The sequence below is a fragment of the Etheostoma spectabile genome, chromosome 11 (assembly GCF_008692095.1).
Source record: "Etheostoma spectabile isolate EspeVRDwgs_2016 chromosome 11, UIUC_Espe_1.0, whole genome shotgun sequence".
In the NCBI taxonomy this organism is placed as follows: Eukaryota; Metazoa; Chordata; class Actinopteri; order Perciformes; family Percidae; genus Etheostoma; species Etheostoma spectabile.
In genome coordinates this window covers 14,880,434-14,898,647 of record NC_045743.1, presented here as the reverse complement: position 1 = coordinate 14,898,647, position 18,214 = coordinate 14,880,434, and the positions used below count along the sequence as shown (strand labels likewise).

The window sequence follows — 18,214 nt, the reverse complement described above, 5'->3', positions numbered from 1 at the left end:
TGACGTCACATGTAACTGTGGAAGTGGCTGAGCTACAATGGCGGCGGCCAGCAGTGCCAGCGGTGCTAACAGTGCTAACAACGGCAACAGTGCTGACAGAGCTGATGGTACTGGTAGCACCGTGGGTCAGAAAGGCGTTATCAGTGCAGACCCCTTTTTCATTCTCACATAAAACACAAACATTTTCAATATTACAACTCACAACTAAAATGCTTGAATGCTGAAGTATGTTCAAATTCTGTCACTTTATTAAGGTAACATTTTAAGGACTCTGTATCCCAGCATGGGATTATCAAAGTTTAATTTTGTTAAGTAATTAAGAAAGGTAAAAAAGAAAGTATATTGTGGATGCGTGTCTCACCATGAGGGAAGGTGACTTGGAATGGTTTGGTGGTGTTTCTGAGGTTCCAAATCGACAGGCTGCCGTCTGAGTGACTGCACATGAACTGCTTCCCTTCGTGATGCCAGCTGACTGAATGGATGGCCTGTACCAATAAGACAGAGGGAACAGATTTTTATAAACATGCCATTTATATGTCCAAATGTTTAGCCACACAAACTACATCTGCCCAACCACCTGTTGAGCTCTATCAAGTTACACTCCTGTAAATAGATACTACAGAAGCAACTCTCTGTGGGTCCTTTGTAGAAAGGGATTACCATAAGGAATTAGAATTTCTACCGCATGCTTTAATATAATTGTTAATTTATATTTACTGTGGTAGCGTTCTAGTTTTAAAAACTGTCAGTCCTGTCCTCAGTGATGTGGAAGCTGAGTTACCTCAGCTATAGGTGCAGACAGAAATGGTCATTTTCAAGCCAAAACAAATCACAAAGCAGTAATGAAGCTCTATATCAGCTTTATTGCCCTGCATTCACTTCTCGTCTGTTGTTATCTTTTAAGCACTCAGTCTTTCCATCAAACATCGGCCAATTTAACATGTCTAACTGCTGCTCCCCTTTTACTTTAAGTTCAGTGTTGTTAGAGTGCCCCCCACCACTGCCAAGGCCATGTTCCCAAGAAGGAATGACTCAGGCCACAGTTGGAGAGGTCCTTGGCAGATACGTCACAGAAAACTACAAACAACTGAGATGATATTCACCTTTACTGCAGCACATCACAGGAGTGAGGACTACATGTGCAGCCATTAGCATTTGGAGATGGAGTTCCAATAGTGTAATAAGTAGAGATGGTCCGATACAATTTTTTGCCTACCGATACCGACTCTGATCCCTGAATTTGGGTAACGGCCGACGCCGAATACTGATCTGCTACTAGTGCGTCATATATTTTATTATGTTTTAACAACTGTGTACTACTATCCCTGTATGAATGTGATCTCAGTTGTATCTATGTTGTCGGTCTGGCTCTGGTTAAACTCTTTGTGAAACATGAACAAACACAAACAATGAATGCCACAGAACTTTATTTTATTATCCAGTTTGACAGTCAGTTATAATGGAAAAAGAACATAAACAAACTACTTTAACAAAGATTTTCTTTAGGGTTTTATTATGTGGTATCGGACCGGTGCATAAACTCCAGTACTTTCCGATATCGACACCAGCGTTTTAGGCAGTATTGGAGGCGATACCGGTACTGGTATTGCTATTGGAACATAGTAATAAGTACACATGACTTTGTGTCTATAATTAGTGAAGTTACATGGATTGCAGAGGCATCAAAGATATGAGTAATCTAGGAAGTTTCTGTGAAGCACGAATCAATGCTTTTTTTGTTTTAGACTTAATTAATGATGCCCCAAAGCCCTAACACAATTGAGAATTTATCGTTCCTGAAGAAAGTAAAACGAATAAAGTCTCCCCTCTACATCACTTTCCTAGTTACACAAGGACATTCACTGCCCCCTGCCCGGTTAAACCACTGCCTCTTCCCAGTTTTAGAACACTAATAAGATTGATTACACACATTTGATGCATTACAATACATATGCAGTTATGTTACACAATCATAGGCCTACTTATCAGAAAATAGACACTATATTGATTGGCTAGAAATGGAGTACATCTAAATAAATTTCCTTTTATTTTCATTGTTGATAGTCATTAGTCCTTAGCCTTTACTGTCGCAAAATACAGAGTATCCCAGATGGCTGAGATCATCTGTAATATATCTGCCTGTTTTACACAGGTGGTTTTGTGTGCACTTGGAGACCTAGAGAAATTAACCCTTTTGCAAAACCAATTTACTGGAAAGCTTTAATGCTTCTTGAAGATTCATTCACCATCTATCATCCATCACCAACTATCTGTAGCTCTGCAATATCAACCAAATAAATACTTCATCCATGCGACCGATGGATAACTTTAATGTTCTCTGCCATTTAATTAAAACCCAAGTTATCTGACCATAAAAATGTGATTCTTCATCTTTAAAGCTTTGGTGTGTAACTTTTTCAATATTATTGAACGTCCGTTATATTCAAGCCATTGCCAATGAGTTGATACAAAGCTCATTAAGCTCCACACAACTCCCTATGTATTTCTCAGTATGGCTATGTTCAGAAACTGGTGTCCTTTGCAAGCAGAAGCTTAAGTAAAGATAATTACCTCTTCTGAATAATCCAACATGTTCTTTGAATCATCTGTGTCCTCCTTGGCTACTAGCAACTGCGTGGAGGAGGGGTGGGGGTAGTCCACGATCACAAAGGCTTGTGCATGTGGTTACGCCAACTGTGTTTTGTTATTACTTAGAATTCCTCACAGGGGAGACAGAAACTACACACTACAGCTTTTAACATACAGTACTTTCTACGTAGTATCCTCTTATTCTTAAGGCAAGCTCCTTCAACTCTTTACAGACACCGTTCCGTGGACGGGGCATTTTCTCCACTGAAGCAAAGACGTTTTCTCCACACGTAAACCACAAGATGATTCATAGCGATGAAAACAACTGTTATAAAGTTAATAAAGAAATACAGATAGCGTCGCTAGTGTCTAAAGTCAAGTGTGCATCCATACCTTTTTCCTCGTGTCTTTATTCACAGCGTTGAAAGATTGCCAAAAATCGTTTTTTTCTACATCGCCAACAATCCAAGAAATTAGAATAACCTAGCCATTTTATCCAAAACGAGCTGGTCCCCTCACAATGTTGTAGTTTCTGGCAGAGTTTCGACGGAAAGAAAGCTAAACAGTTTATCATTTCTGGGTTTTGATTGCTTCTCTCTTCTTCCCCAAGGCTGCTACAATCTTAATGAGCACACCATCGATGTCACTGACGTCAGCACAATCCGTCTACTGTAACCCGAGATAGTCCTGGTCAAAGCCAATCATGTCGCAGAGTTCAGGGAGGACCCCTGTGGGAAAGACTGACATTTTATGGGACCAGTTAAAACTAGAAGTTACAAGACCATTGCATTTTACCACTTCATCAATTTATAATTACTTGTTTCTATAAATTTATGTACATAGTTATTTCAAGTATGTTTGTTATTGATGTGGGTGTGTTTTTGTATTTGAGAAGTTTGGAATTTTGCGCTTTTTTCTTTGCACTTTTCAAAAGGAAATAAGAAAGACAGACATATCTGTAGAAATAAATTCATATAAAATCCATTTCCTGAGTGTTTTTCTTCTGATTCTTTCTAAGTTGAGACATGTGGCTATGGTACTGGTATTGTGTGTAGCCCATCTAATATGTATATAGTAGGGCTGGGCAAGTTAACGCGTTATTATTGCGTTAACTAATTAATTAATTAACAACGTCAATTTTTTTTATTGCGCGTTAACGCAGTATTTATTATTTCTTTATTAATGTAAAAGTTTGTTGCTCACAGGCTTTGTAAATACTGCAAAGTTGAATTTTCTTATCACCGGAGTACTTCCAGTCTGAAATATCACCTTGACAGTTGATACCAGCAAATCATTCAACGAAACACACAGTGGCGCGAGGCTTCGGCAGACTACGTTAGATGCAGCGTGGGGGGTTGCGATAAACAAAGGCAAGAGATGCTAACAAATGCCATAGCGACGTGGATAGCTACAGACTCCAGGCCCACCAAGTTGCACAGCAGTGGAATGTGTCAAATAAAGTCACCGCAGTTAGCACAGATAGTACGACTAGATACGAAATCTGATCGCTGCTGCAGGCCTTCTGCCTTCTGATCATGTCCCCTGCTTTGCGCACGGTCTCCAGCGTTCTGTCACAGTGTCTCTGCTTTACAGCGCGTTGGACAGTGTCCCTCAGTGTCTCTGCTTAACAGCGCGTTGGACAGTGCAGAAAAGTTGTGGGGCACTCTAAACCCAGTCCAACAAGGGCTGCAGAGTTAGAGCAACAACAGAACGTGGACATAAGAAGGAGTCGCTTATGCAACACGTTCCAACCAGATGGAATTCAACTCTGGACATGATAAATACATTGTTTAAGTTGAGATGTACACTAAATATTTTATTTAACTGCTACTTTATAAACAAAATGCTTCAAGTTTTTGCAGATCAAATGTTACGGCACTTAATTAAAAAAAAATGTGCACTATATACACTACTTTTGAATTCATTATTCCATTTTGCGATTAATCATGGAAATTATGCGATTAATCGTGATTAAAACTTTTAATTGCTGCCCAGCTCTAGTTTATAGTAATGTTTTCAAATCATTTTACAGATGCTTGACTTGGATGGAAATAGAAGTGCTCCATTCTAACCTATGTAGCTCTGTGTCACAAAAAAAAAAATCACATTGCCACTTGAAACAGAACATTGCGAGTGTTAACTTCCCAATGACCTCAGGCACATCCCAGAGGGCCAAAGTAAATGGGAGCTGTATCCCTTTTATTTTGGTAAAACGTTTAGATGAGAAAGCATGTATTTTCAAGTATTTCTTAAGATGTTCAAAACATAATTCACAGCTATTTATATCCAAAGCATTGAGGTTATCAAACCAGGGAATGCAGTGAGGGCATTAACGTTTTGGGCTACCACAGTCAACTTGCATCTGCACTTTAATTTTAAAACTCAACCTCAAATGAAATTTGGCATTACATTGCATTACATTACAACCTTTCCTGATCTGGCTTGCAGAGAGAGAGAGAGAGAGAAGAGAGAGAGAGAGAGAGCACAACACTGGTTTAGCAAGCTAGAGAATGGATGAAGAGAGCCCAAAAGCTTTTTGTTGACACCCCAAAACATCCAGACTGACCGAAATGAAAATCCAGGCAGAGGGCAGGGTCTCTGCAGACAGAGACACCGCCACACACTTCTAGAAGGTCACAACAAGTGATCGCTGGATTACTTTCGTATTAGTTCCTGCATTGTTTTTTTAGGAAAATCTGTTGCATATTGTACTTTGTACTACTGCATGAGACAGGTGTGTAGGAGGGGAACAAGAAGGTCTAAAGTTGCAAAGAAAATTCTGTACACTGCCTAACTTGCAAAAATTATATAAAGTGTAATAGTATGCAATGTTTCTGAACTAGATCATCTTCAGGCAAAATGCTTCAGGCATTTTAGACTTTTAGCAACTAGAGCATAAAGGTTTCCAATTGCACCAGTAGGAGTGGCTATAATTCAGTACTTTCACCCTTTCCTCTGTGAAGAGGTGTGAGACAGAAGTGCCATGCTTTGCTGGACGTGATGCACATGTAACCACATTAATGAATGTGAGCAGGGTGTGACACTTCACAGATGGGACAAGAGATGAAAGATTGCAGCGGATAAGTCTGTGGGGCATATTGGTTTTGAGGCCATATGGGTTAAAAAAAAATGATGATGACTTAATAGAAATGTCTCTTATTCTCTCCTATTACTAACTCTTTACATGCTAACTAGTACACACCTTGTCAAATGGCCAGCTAACAGCGAGAACAATCAAACAGTATCTTGTAGAAGATGATTCTTTTCATTATTTCCTGTCATATCTATATTGTTACAATGTCAGATGATCATGTTAAACGTGACCAAAGCTTTAAATAATTAGGAAAATTTATGTAAAATTAATCCGTTTTGGTTTACAGCTGTTTATTTGGTTATTATTATATTGTATTGAATAATTATGTTTCTGTTAGCTTGTCTTCACTTTTCTTTGATTAAGTGGTGATGACGAATGTCGGTGGTAGGGGATGTGTTATGTTAATGTTGTAAATCGTGTGTTGTAAATCGAATGCTGTTAAAATTTAAAAAAAAATGTTAATCATAAAAAAATTTAAAAAATCCCTAAACATCAACACGTGATTTTTTCCCGATGGAACACGTCTGATTGTGTAGTATTGATTTAAGAAGCCTTTATTGGGGATTTTTGATGGTAGAAAGTGTTGCGTTATACTCCGATGCAGTCAGTCTCCAGCTGCAATGGACTGTACACTATATGGAGGCAGAGCACAGATGCAGAGAATCCAGAGGTCAGAAAAAGCTGACCAATCAGAGCAGACTGGGCTTTTTTGGGAGGGGGGCTTAAAGAGACGGGCGCTTCAACAAAGTGTCTCATACAGACGGTGAATACAGGTGCAGGATCCATGGGCACTATAAGAAAAAAGTGTGTTTTTTTAACATTAAGGCAAGTAGACATGTCCTAATAGAAACACAAAAAATATGTATGGACCTAAAAATGTCACCAAGAACACTCTTACTGTTTTGTTCCACTGCTAACTGTGGGGAATGGCAACAGACGTTTTAGTCTTCACGTGTTTGACAGTTGACAGAGGCTGCTTGGACTGGTATAAGCACAACTGGGTCCTCCAATTACTGCTTCTTGTTAAAAAAGCATTGCAGTAATTGGTTGGCATGCCAACAAGCACACAATACAGCACTTGATGACAAAGATACACTTGTATTAAAAGAAAAGAAAAGATGATGCTGTTCAAAAATAAAAACAAAACAAAAACATTGTCCTCCATATTGTTGAGATTCAAAACATTGGAAAACAAAAAGGCAGATTTCTCTCACTGAATAGGATAAGTGATTGGGGGAAATGGAGAGATCAGACAGAGGGTTTTACTGACCCGGTATGCCTTTATGTAAGAGCACATTTCTTCTTTTCTATTGAAACAGATTAATATTGGATCTCAGATTCCTGCTATAACTTTTATTTTGTTAATGTCTGAATCCAAAGTATGTTTGTAATAACTAAATAACTAACGGTCCCCTAGTTAGAAAACGTCAGTCTCAGTTTCCTGAAAATAACCAAGAAATACATGAAACAGCTTGTTATATACTGTATCTCCACAAGACATTGGTGCCACGTACCCCCCTCTGTGCCAACATGGCTCATTGCTGTTGTAATTTCCTCTTCACTACTCAGTACTTTCAATGTCGCCACATTCCAACTCCAATCTCTCTCTCTCTCTCTCTCTCTCTCTCTCTCTCTCACATATATATATATATATAACACACACACACACACACACCACACACACACACACACACACACACACACACAACACACACACACACACCCACACACATTTTCTTGCTGCTATAAAAATGGATTCCCACAGATATTGCTGAAATTGAACAGAATCTTAACAAATAGCATGACCCACCAAGAGCCTTTTAATACATCCACTTTAATGTCATGACAGTCTTTTTACGTCAGTTAAGTTTCTTGATGCTGGTGGAGCTCACCTCGTCATAGTAGATTCTGAAGTCGGCCTTCTTAAGCCGGAGGTCCCATTGTACGATTGTCCCGCTCTCAAACCCTATAAGCAGCTGTGGAGGGGATTGACAAAGAAATGGAAACTAAGGAAGTGATAGATACAGTATAACATGAAATATTTTTATTAGCCTTAAATGAGATGATGAGCACAGCCTACAACAACAGTACCAATGTAATTGAAATAACTGCACTCTTTGCTGTGATGTAGTAGGGGAGCGGTTTGTCTGTCCTCGTTCTTCTTTTAAGTCTTTAGTTTTCTTATTCAGACAACGTCTTTTTCTTTTTCTGATTGGCGAAGCTAGCCTGCCTGTGAGTTCTGTGGTTAGTGGTTAGACTACTCAGCATTGAGACAATTTATTTCACCACCTGCTTGAGTCTGCTTTCTGCCTGTGATTTGCAAAACCTGTAGGAGGAGATGTCAGAGGAGGTACAGAGGTAAGACTTAGGGGGCTAAACAATTCATAAAACTACTCTCTTCTATATTAAGGCCAGGATGTCTACTCTTGCAAACTTAACTACTATTGTGTACAAAGTGGAGCAATAAGTAATGACTGAAATTGCTTGTCTTTGTGATCAATCATCAAATTACCAATCCAGATGCAAGATTTACAATATGCTGCCATTTATACTTAATGTTAGATTTAGACACATCAATTTATTGAATTTACACAGTACACACAATGCAAAAAACCTTCACACATACACACACAGATGTACATAAAGTTCACACATGCACTTACAATAGCATACAGTACAGCAACCCACACACTACAACACTACTACACAAACACACACACACAGGATAAAAGGGGAGAGCAAAGTTGACACAAGATCACAGATCAGAAGAGAGGGGGAGTGCTGCTGGAGGAGCACAGAGAGAGTAAACAGCTCCTAAGCTGAGAGGAAAGACTGTGTGACATCTTAATTCATAAGAAGGGAACTTGAGTGCAAGTGAGGTAGAAATAAAAACTACCTCTCATAAATTTTGCAATCGAAAGCTTTACATTAGTACCACCAACAGTCCTGGTTACATGAAGATATCCTGTTAAAGAAATGAATGCGCAATTAATACATATGTTCATCCTCAAAGGAATGTGGCATGTCAATGCATATCTACTTTGACATGCAAAGAATATATCTGCAATGCCTTCTTACTTAAACAGCTTTTTGCTGCAAAACATACATGGCTATGGTGGTGCACCTGTTGCACTCTTAACGTCTATTCCCTACTGGCAGACTTACTTTCTTTGTCATAATTAGGAAGCTGGTACTGTAGGCTATTTATTTATGACAACATGGAGTAAAAATTAAGCACAAAAAATATCTTGAGAGATATTAAGACATCTGTCCCCTCAATTTTTGAGGTAAGCAACATTAATACTTTAACACCTCAAACTTTGGTTTTTAAATGCCACATGGAGCACTGTCTTTTCTTGCAGTGTGTGACAGCAGCCATTCACCCGTGTCTCATTTTTATGCCTTCAAAGCGTGTCAAGTCTGGTTTCTCACAGAGGCAGCAAAATCTACTGGGAAAATCAATACGGTCCTCAATTACCTCTCTTTTACAGCAACCTCCTCCTGACATTTTTCCAACCAATTTGACTGCAGCAGCAGCTTGACCCTGAAAAACTCCACTCTTTAAAGTACATTGCCAGCAGGTCCCTCACACCTTCTGTGTGTGTATATGTGGAAAAACACTCGTGCATTGGTGTAACAATCGGAGAAGTGTACTGTGAAGATAATGATCTTCTGTCTGTTGCCAAAAAAAAGACAGGCGGAGTACGTGAGACTAATTACAAAGAAAGATGGTAAAGAAGATACAATGCAGGAGATACAGAAGATATAGAAGAAAGGCAGTTGGGAATCTGGACAGATGCGTTATTATGGATCCCATGTAACCTCTAGGCAAGTCCCACCCTACGAAGCAGACCGATTGGTTGGAGTTAAGCATTGTCGATTGGTCAGGGGATAGGACCTGAACAAATCGGGTTATGTTACCTAGTGTAAGTATGGACGCCTGGCCAATAGTAGCGTGTAAAGGCTCTTGCCTAGAAGTTGCATGGATTCCATAATAACGCGTGACAGACATATGGCAGAGATGCATGACAGGGAAACATATCAAGGAAACAGAGGTAAGTAAAGGGAGACGAGAGAGGGGTGTGATAACATTAGACCTGGTGCGTAAGGAGAACCAGGAGGTGTTGTTGGTGTTTCTTTTTATTGCCTACTTACCTTGCCTTCATCCTTTGGGCTGTCACTTAAATGAACCACAGGTCCTGGATGAGTTTTAGTTGATCTGTAATGAGAGGGGCAATTCAGAAACGGTGACAAGGCCAGCATTAGTATTGCTGTGACACAATACTGTAAGAAGATCCTCACACCATTGTTCAGAGAGTTTATGGAGGTAATGAGTAGAGAGTTTTACTTTACTATAAGAGATAAGACACGTATTGCCATTGTAGGCATACAACAAAATTATGTTTGGTAACTTTCAGTGACCAGCTGAGATAGAGAACATGTAGGATAAAAACAAGATAAGAAGATAGCAAGATAAGATATATACGTGCTGTATATATAATAACATATCATTTTTACAGTCCTCAACAGCTACAGAATGGGAGGGTGGGGGTAATGGAGGCCAACACTCTCTGGGGGAAAAGCTGTTCTTCAGTCTGTTTGTTCTGGCTTTGTTGGATCCTTATCTCTTCCCCGATGGCAAGGAAACAAACAGACTGTGTGACCTAGATGGGTTGGGCCCTTACTGATGTTGCTAGCCTTCATGTATTGACGGCTAGCATACACTGTGTGCAAGCTTGGGAGCACAGTTCCCACAATCTTCTGTGCAGTTTTAACCACCCGAAACAAGTCTTTCCGGTTCACGGCAGTGCAGCTGGCATACTGCACCGTGGCACAGTAGCAGAATAAATCTCTATGGTGCTTTAGCAAAAGTTTATTAAGAGCTGGGAGGGAAGTTTGACCTGTTTTCTTCTGTTTAGCTTTCTTTATTAGGGGAAGAAGTCCAGTTGGCTGTTCAGGCCATAAGTATACAGTAATTACAATATCAAACTATGTTTTCTGTAATGTATTTATGTTGTAGGTTTTGTTTTATGTAAATGTATCTATTTTAGGCAATATACAGTAGAAGAACAGGCTGTTCTCATGAACCATAAGTACATCAAGTATTCATATGGCTTTCCAACAGGTAGCACGGCAAACCAAACCTAACAGTATTTTTATTTTACATGTGGCAATATAAAAATCTAAGTATTCATTTAATACTTTTACACTAAAAAACAATTACTGCTACAATAATATAAAATACAGTACAATATACTTTTATTTTACTTTCTTGAAAATGTCCGTGTGGCGCATTAAGAAATTAGGCTACACGCAGAGATCATTTAGAGCTTCACAAAGAGCTCCACTCTTCTGCATTTTTGAAACACAGCATGAAACCCCTTATAATGTGCAAAGGCATTCCTAATTCCACCCTGTCACAGTCACAACCTGTCCTCCATCTCTTTACTGCTATATTATTATATTACAGGAAATTATAGCATGTTGGTGGATTTTATTTTTCCAAGAAGATTCACATTTAGAGAACTCAGTGAGACATTATCTGTCAATATCGGGATAACATGAATTTAGAAGAGAAGGGGATGTAGCAGCCATTTTTACACAAGGGCTTAAATGGGAGCTGATCTGGGAAGCTGAGGTTAAGTGTGACTGACATGTTCAGATGGGTCCGTTTAGTAATGGCTGCTGCAGGAAGGCGATAAAAACATAAAACCACAGCAAGCTCTCAATACAGTTCTATTCAGCAATTAAAGTAGTAATAAGCCAAGGTGTCAACAAACCACCCGCAATACACAACACCTGTCAAATTACTGAAGTGCCACAATGGGTGAATGCCAAGAGCTAATCTTGCTACACCAGCCGTCCAGAACAAATAAAACACTAAACTGAAATACAATTTCTGATATAACATGCATGTGCATTTTTGACCCCAGACCCTTTTATTGTGCATCAACAAACCCACACACGTGTGGGATATAGGAACTACACTCGCTCCCTGACCAATACCTTTAAGATTCTTCTTCTCACCTTCAAAGCCCTCCATAATCTCACTCCTCCATACCTCTCTGAACTCCTTTAGCCCTACACTCCATCCCGAACTCTCTGATCCTCCTCTTCCTCACTGCTTTTCACTCCTTCTGCCCACCGGTCCACAATGGGGTTTTGAGCCTTCAGCCATTCTGCGCCTTTGGAACTCCCTCCTGCTATCCATACATACCATAGAGTCTCTACCCACCTTTAAAACCTCCCTCAAAACCTACCTATTCCGAAACGCCAACTCCACTTGACTCCACTCTCCATCAAACTCATGGATAGATGGCTTTCTTTTCATTTTCTATCACTATCGGGTTCAAGTCCCCGTATGGACAAAGTATGGTGGTGGACTGGTAGCTGGAGAGGTGCCAGTTCACCTCGTTGGCACTGCCAAGGTGCTCTTGAGCAAGGCACTGAACCCCCAACTGCTCGGGGCGGGCAGCCCCCTCACGCTGACATCTCTCCATTAGTGCATGTGTAGGTCCTGAGCATGTGTGTGTAGTTCAGGCCTGTGTGTAATGTGTGTAATAACAACAGAGTGAAAAGTGTAGTTTCCCTTTGTGGGATTAATAAAGTATAATAAATAAATAAAAAATAAATGAAAGGTGTCTATGAATATTATGTACCATTATTACTATTATAATTATTATTGCACATGGACACACTGTGCTATAGAAGACACACTTCTTTTTGAGTTTATTGCTGTGAAAAAAGTTATCAAGGTGTTTGAGAGAAAAATAATTTCAGCAGTTATTGAATTTTGGACAGAGTCCTGTGGCTAAGGGCGAAGTCTTGTGTTGTTGAAAGGCCATTTCCTTTAAAGAAAGGAAGATTAAAGAAAGACTTAACACTGTGCAGACTAATATGTGAGCTAAGGAGAGTTGCTGACTGACTTAGTGAATCCTGATAAAGTGTGGCTTTCAGTTGACAAGGCCAGTCTCTGAAAAGCACACAAGGTTAATATGAATGTTTTAAGAAAAGTGATACAAGAATACACTGATACACAGTGTTTATCAATGCTGGGTACATCAATGTATTCTGAGAGGCTGTGAGGCTCTGTGTATTGCAGAACATAACTCTCACATTTCTTAAAGATGAAATAATGCCTTAAATAAATGATGTCAGTCCTCTTTTAAAATATGTAGATTACTTTGAAAACAATACATTATGTTAATGTTTTTTTGTAATTTCTGATAATACAAAACTGGTAAGGATGCCTCCTGGGCGCCTCTCTAGGGAGGTGTCCCTGGCACAACCTGATGCTGGATAAGCGGACGAAGATGGATGGATGGACAAAACGTAAGAACAATAAACATGCTAGAAAGACGTCTTCATTTAATGTTATACTTTTCCAGACTGGTCTTATGTCTAGAAACCTTTCATAAAATAAATAGAACCAGTTAGTATGCCAATTATTCAATTTTATCCATCTTTGTAGTCTCCAAGATTTCCACAATAGAGATGGGGATGTTTTATGCCATAACAGTTCATGTAAGGTGTCCTTGAGTATAAAGAAAGGCACCCATAAATAAAATGTATTATTATTATTATATTATTTATTAATAATAATAATAATAATAATAATACTTAAACAACAAACAAAATGAATGAGTGTTGATGGTGAATTGTTGTGGTTTGAGGGCGTCAAGCTTAACTTAATTATTCTGTTTCTCTTCAGAGATGTAATTGTATTGTTAAACTACATGATGAGCAAATTTGCCAAAATAAAAGCCTCCATTAAAGGTACTAGTGTCCCTGTGCTTGTTCAACAATGATGCTACCAGATCATCTCAAGGACAATGCTGAAAAACAAGGCAAGCCTGTCTATTGTGACTCAGGGGATCTGGCAATCAGACTAGTTTCTATGCATTTTTCCCAGTGCATAGACTCCGGCATCATGCATACTCTGTATAAATGACAACACCAAAATTAAATAGATGAATATAGACTATTCTTTTAATGACTGCTTATACGAAGCAGAAAATCAATTAAATAGAGAGTTGAGAACAAAGAAATGGATGTGTTTTAAAAGGGTGGTTCAGAGTTTTGGACACAGGACCTCATTTTCAAGTTAGCCAGTGTGTTAGTTGGAGACTAATCAGTGGAGACCATTTTCAACACATTTTATCCAGTCCTTCTAGTTGCAGAGCTCGCTAAGTCAATGGTTTATGTTGTCTTACCCACTCCATAGTACACCCCAGGCAAAAAAATTATAACGCCAGACTATCGATGTAAATGTCTGTGTTGATAGAATATTAATAATAAACTAAAATTCCGCAGAAAGTTTATCAGTGTGCCTGCTACTTGGTGCACATCCGAACAGCAATAAAAGTTTAATAAAATAATAAGTGTCTTAACCCTTCAGAGATATAACTTTTTAAAACCTATTTAAGATGTTAGGACGTGTGTGTGTCTGTCTGTGTGTGTGTCTGAGTAGAGGGGAGACAGACAGATGTCCACAGACAGATGGTTTGCCTGGTTACTAAGGACCAATAGGAAGCCTGTTATCTCTGTGATGTCATCGCTTTGATATGTAGTCAGTTTAACGACTGCACCTGGCACCTACTGTTACCAGCTATTAAGAATGATCAAGCTCTCAAACAAAGATCATTCACAAAAGGATACAAGATATAATTAATGAGGTTTTCGTGGGCCCATGGGGCCTTTTTTGGGACGTATTTATATGAAAAATAAAGGGAAACCGCGAAAAAAAAGGGTGCTATTGGACGGGGGAAGGGAAATAAAGTTTAAAAATTTTAGGGTAACCCGGGGAAGGTTTACTTTTAAAACCAAAAAAATTTAAAAAGAATTTTTTAAAGACTGTTGGGGCAGTCTTTGGGTTTGAGAAAAAAAAAGGGGGGGGAAAAGGGGGGAGTTTTTGGAAACGGAAAAGTTGCCGGTTTATTGGGGGGACAAAGGGGGACCCCCCTTTTTTATCCCCCTTTATTCAAGGTTTTAAAAAAAGGGTTTAAAAGGGTTGCACCCACCCTGAACCGGGCTTATAAGGAAGATTTAAAGTCTTTAAAATTTTAATAAAAAAAATAAAAACCCCAAATTAAGTGGGTTCTCGGGGCCCCAAAAGCCTTTTAAAGTTAAAAAAAAATTAGGAACCCCTTCAAATTAAAACTTTTTAAAAAAAGGTTTTGTTTTCTGCGTTTGTAGAAAGGGGAGGAAAAACAGGAAAATGGGGGGAAAAAAATGGAAAATGTTTCATTATTTTGAAGGTCAGGTGAACCCCCCCCCCCAAAGTAAAAACCCCAAACAAATATAAAAAAAGAAAAATTTTTAAATTTGACCCGGGGAAACCCTTTTTGATTTGGATAAAATTTATGGGGAATTAAAAGTGGGGGCGTAAGGAAAAAAAAAGTCCTTTGTCCCCCCCAAAAATTCTGTTCAACTTGGGGGGGGGTGGAACTTTTCGGGCCAAAAAAACATAAAATTTAAAGCGGCCCTGGAAAAAATAGAAAAAACCCCCGGTTTTGGAAAAGTGCTTAAATTTTGGGGGGGGGGCCCAATTAGGAAAAAAAAAAGAAATTTTTTTTCCCCCGTAAACTTTAAAAATTCCCAAAAAAAAAATTTGGGAAAAGCAGGTCAAAGGGGAGGGGGGGTTTTGGGAGCTTTGTTTGGATTTGAACCCCCTTTAAGGCCCAATAAAAAAATTTTTGTTTTTTCTTTTTGTTTTTTTTTTAAAAGGCGAAAAACAGCAGGCCAAAGGGGGGGGGACATTTGGCTTTTCCGGTTTCCCTTAAAGTCGGTTTTGGTTTTTTTGGTTCGGTCCGGGGAGGCAAACAAAAAAAAGGGGCCCCCTTCCCGCAATCCCCACAGGGTTTAGGGGGGGTTAGCTTTTGGCAGGGGGGACAAAGGGCCAAAAAATGAAAAAAATTGTAGGGGCAAAATAGATTTGAAATGCTGCTTAGAAAGCAAGGGGCAACACTGAATAAAAAATCCTTCAATGATACATTACATTTTGAGGATAATCAGCAACAAAGAATTTTACGGGTTCCGGTTGGGTACGCCCCAAAAAGTAAACGGGGGAAAGCGCAATCCGGGTTAAAGACATCTAGTAGAGCCTAGCAGTGGTATTGAAGCATGGGTGGAAACAATATAGGAAAACATGGGATTCAGTGAGAATTTAAAAATTGTAAAAAAAAAAAACGCTACGGGGGGTTACAAAAATTTTCCACAAACCATGCGGAAAAAAAAAGAATAACTGCGGTTTTGCGCTGGCTTGGAAAAAACTTTTTGGTAAGGCTAGTAGCTAAAAAAAAGAACCCCCTTCATAACTTGGCCTAGTGCTATGATAGTTTGGATGAAAAGTACAGTAATTGGGAGAGGGTTAGTAGGGTAGAACCCTGGCGGGTAACCAAAACTTTAGGAAAGTAAAGAAAAGTCATGTAAGTCAGAAAGTTTACTTCGGAGGGCTTTCAAAGGGGCCCAAAAATATATCTGTTGATTTCATGAAAGTAATCTGCTTCTTTAGAAAGGTGACAGGCCAGGTAAATAAACTGCGGATGTCATGGAAAGGCTTTCTGGTAATGCTTTGGAAAATGTAGCCGGGTTGACAGATACAGGGGCGGCTGTGGTTCAGGGAGGGGGTTTGGGTGCCCCCTGGAAGTTGGGGTTGACCCCTGTTTCCCTGCAAAGTGTCCTTGGGCAAGCACTGAACCCAAATTCCCACCGATGCTGGATTGGTGTAAATGTGTGTGAGTGTTTTTTGATGGGCAGGTGGACCTTGTACACGCCTGGTCATTGTGTGAAGGGTTCCGTTTTTGAAAACGCTTTGGTAGTTGTTAAGTTTTAAAAAAGTGCATAAAAAATCAGCACGTAAATAACAATGGTAATGGTTGGGGGTCTAGCCCACAATTCTGAACACTCTTTGGGCCTTCCGGGACCTAAAAAGGGGGAAAAAGGGGATTTTCCAGGTTTTTTTTTTTCCCAAGGGTTTGTTAGGTTACAAAAACAATGCTTCTTAAAAACAAGTTTCAGACATTGTTTCTAAAGAGCAGAGAAAAAAATGAAAAAAGATTGGCCTTCAGTTTTAAAAGGTTTTGGGTCCATAGAGAAGGGTGTAAACCCCGGGGTTCCCAACCACCAGGGCACCGAGAAAATTTGAGGGGGTCGGGGGTTGGGGGGAAATTTTTCCAATGGATAAACTTCACATTTGAAAGTGCTCACAACGTTTAAAGAGAAAACCCCCCATGGCGTACAATTTTATTCTTTTTGATGAATAAAAGTTCACAGAATTCAACCCAAAAAACCCATAAAAAATCCAAGACACATAAAAAACCACTGTTATAAATTTAAAAAAGGCATTTTTTTAAAACAGATTTTGACGCGGGCTTTTCCCACTCAGAAAAAAATCACATTACACTTCCAAATTCACAAAGAACCAATAAGGCCAAAACAACTGACTATTTTAAAAGAATACCCTTGGTCTAGTACGATGCTAATATTTCAGGACTTTGAGTTAGAAAACACATTTTTTGGGTCTGGTTTTACAGAAGGTAAAACAACCCACTGACAGCTGTTGGGGTTGATGTTTGTTTTTTTGGGGTGTGCTTCCTGGGTATTTACAAGGTTTACTGTCTGCTTGTTTTTTATGGTATAGTTTTATTTTGGGGGTGGTTTTTATATATTCTGTTTCCTGTTTATTTAAATCTGTTCTGTTTGTTGGTTTTTAGTTTCTTCCGTGTTTTCCGCTCCGTAACTGATTTTTTCCCCCTTTTCCCACCCCCTCTTGCCCCTTTTTGAACCTGTTACTTCGTTTTTGGGTCTTTGTGCTTCCTTGTTCTGTGTCAGTCTTTGGGTTTTCCCCCGTGTCATTTTGATTTTTTTGGGTTCCTTTTTTTTGACTCTGGATTTAGTTTTTGCCCACCCCTTCAGGACTTCCGGTTGTTTTTTTTGGGTTTTTTTTAAAAACCTTCAAGCTCAATTTTTGCCTCCTCCCTTACTTTTGGGTACGCAGCCCCGAAAATGGATCAGGCTGTGATTGCTAAAAAAACAAAACAAAAATATGAGAACTTCAAATCCGATTAATTTATTATTTACAAACCCTTAAAATCCTGCTCCAACCCGAAAGTAGGGCCCCCTGAAAGGTTGCAGAAAAAAAACCGCTTGCCCAGTAGCGGGCATTTTAAAAAAAATAAAAAAAAAATTTAAAAGGGGGAAATAACAGCCACTTTGGGTTTTAATCTAATGCTGGGTAAGATTTATTTATGTTATGGGGATTTTTTCTGTTTTTATTGTTGCAAAACACCAGCAAAGCGAAAAGAGGCAGCATTTGTTTCTTTTACAAAATTGGGCTTTTTTTAGGGATAGGGGGGCTGTGCTATTATGTCTCTTCTGGAAAATTCCTTGATTTTAAGAGTTTTCATTTACAAAAAAAACCCTGCTCTTTTTAAAATCTCGTACCAGAATATCCATAATGTAATTTTCTTGCTGAAAAAGAAGCCAGGCAAAACAAATTATGCTCTCCAGGCTTTGAACGACCCTTTGTCC

General features: G+C 39.1%; 1 protein-coding gene across 14 annotated transcripts in view; it reads right to left on the bottom strand.

Moving 5' to 3' along the window:
• Window positions 1-18,214, bottom strand: part of LOC116698049 (syntaxin-binding protein 5-like) — an 83,601-nt gene that overhangs the window by 48,373 nt on the left and 17,014 nt on the right. For all 14 annotated transcript variants that reach the window (XM_032529779.1, XM_032529783.1, XM_032529780.1 and 11 more), the window contains exons 4-7: window positions 17,239-17,240; window positions 9,839-9,902; window positions 7,576-7,659; window positions 362-485 (exon numbers count right to left, since the gene is read on the bottom strand). In XM_032529779.1, coding sequence (XP_032385670.1) covers window positions 362-485; window positions 7,576-7,659; window positions 9,839-9,902; window positions 17,239-17,240 — 274 coding nt within the window. The remainder of the gene's footprint in view (window positions 1-361; window positions 486-7,575; window positions 7,660-9,838; window positions 9,903-17,238; window positions 17,241-18,214) is intronic.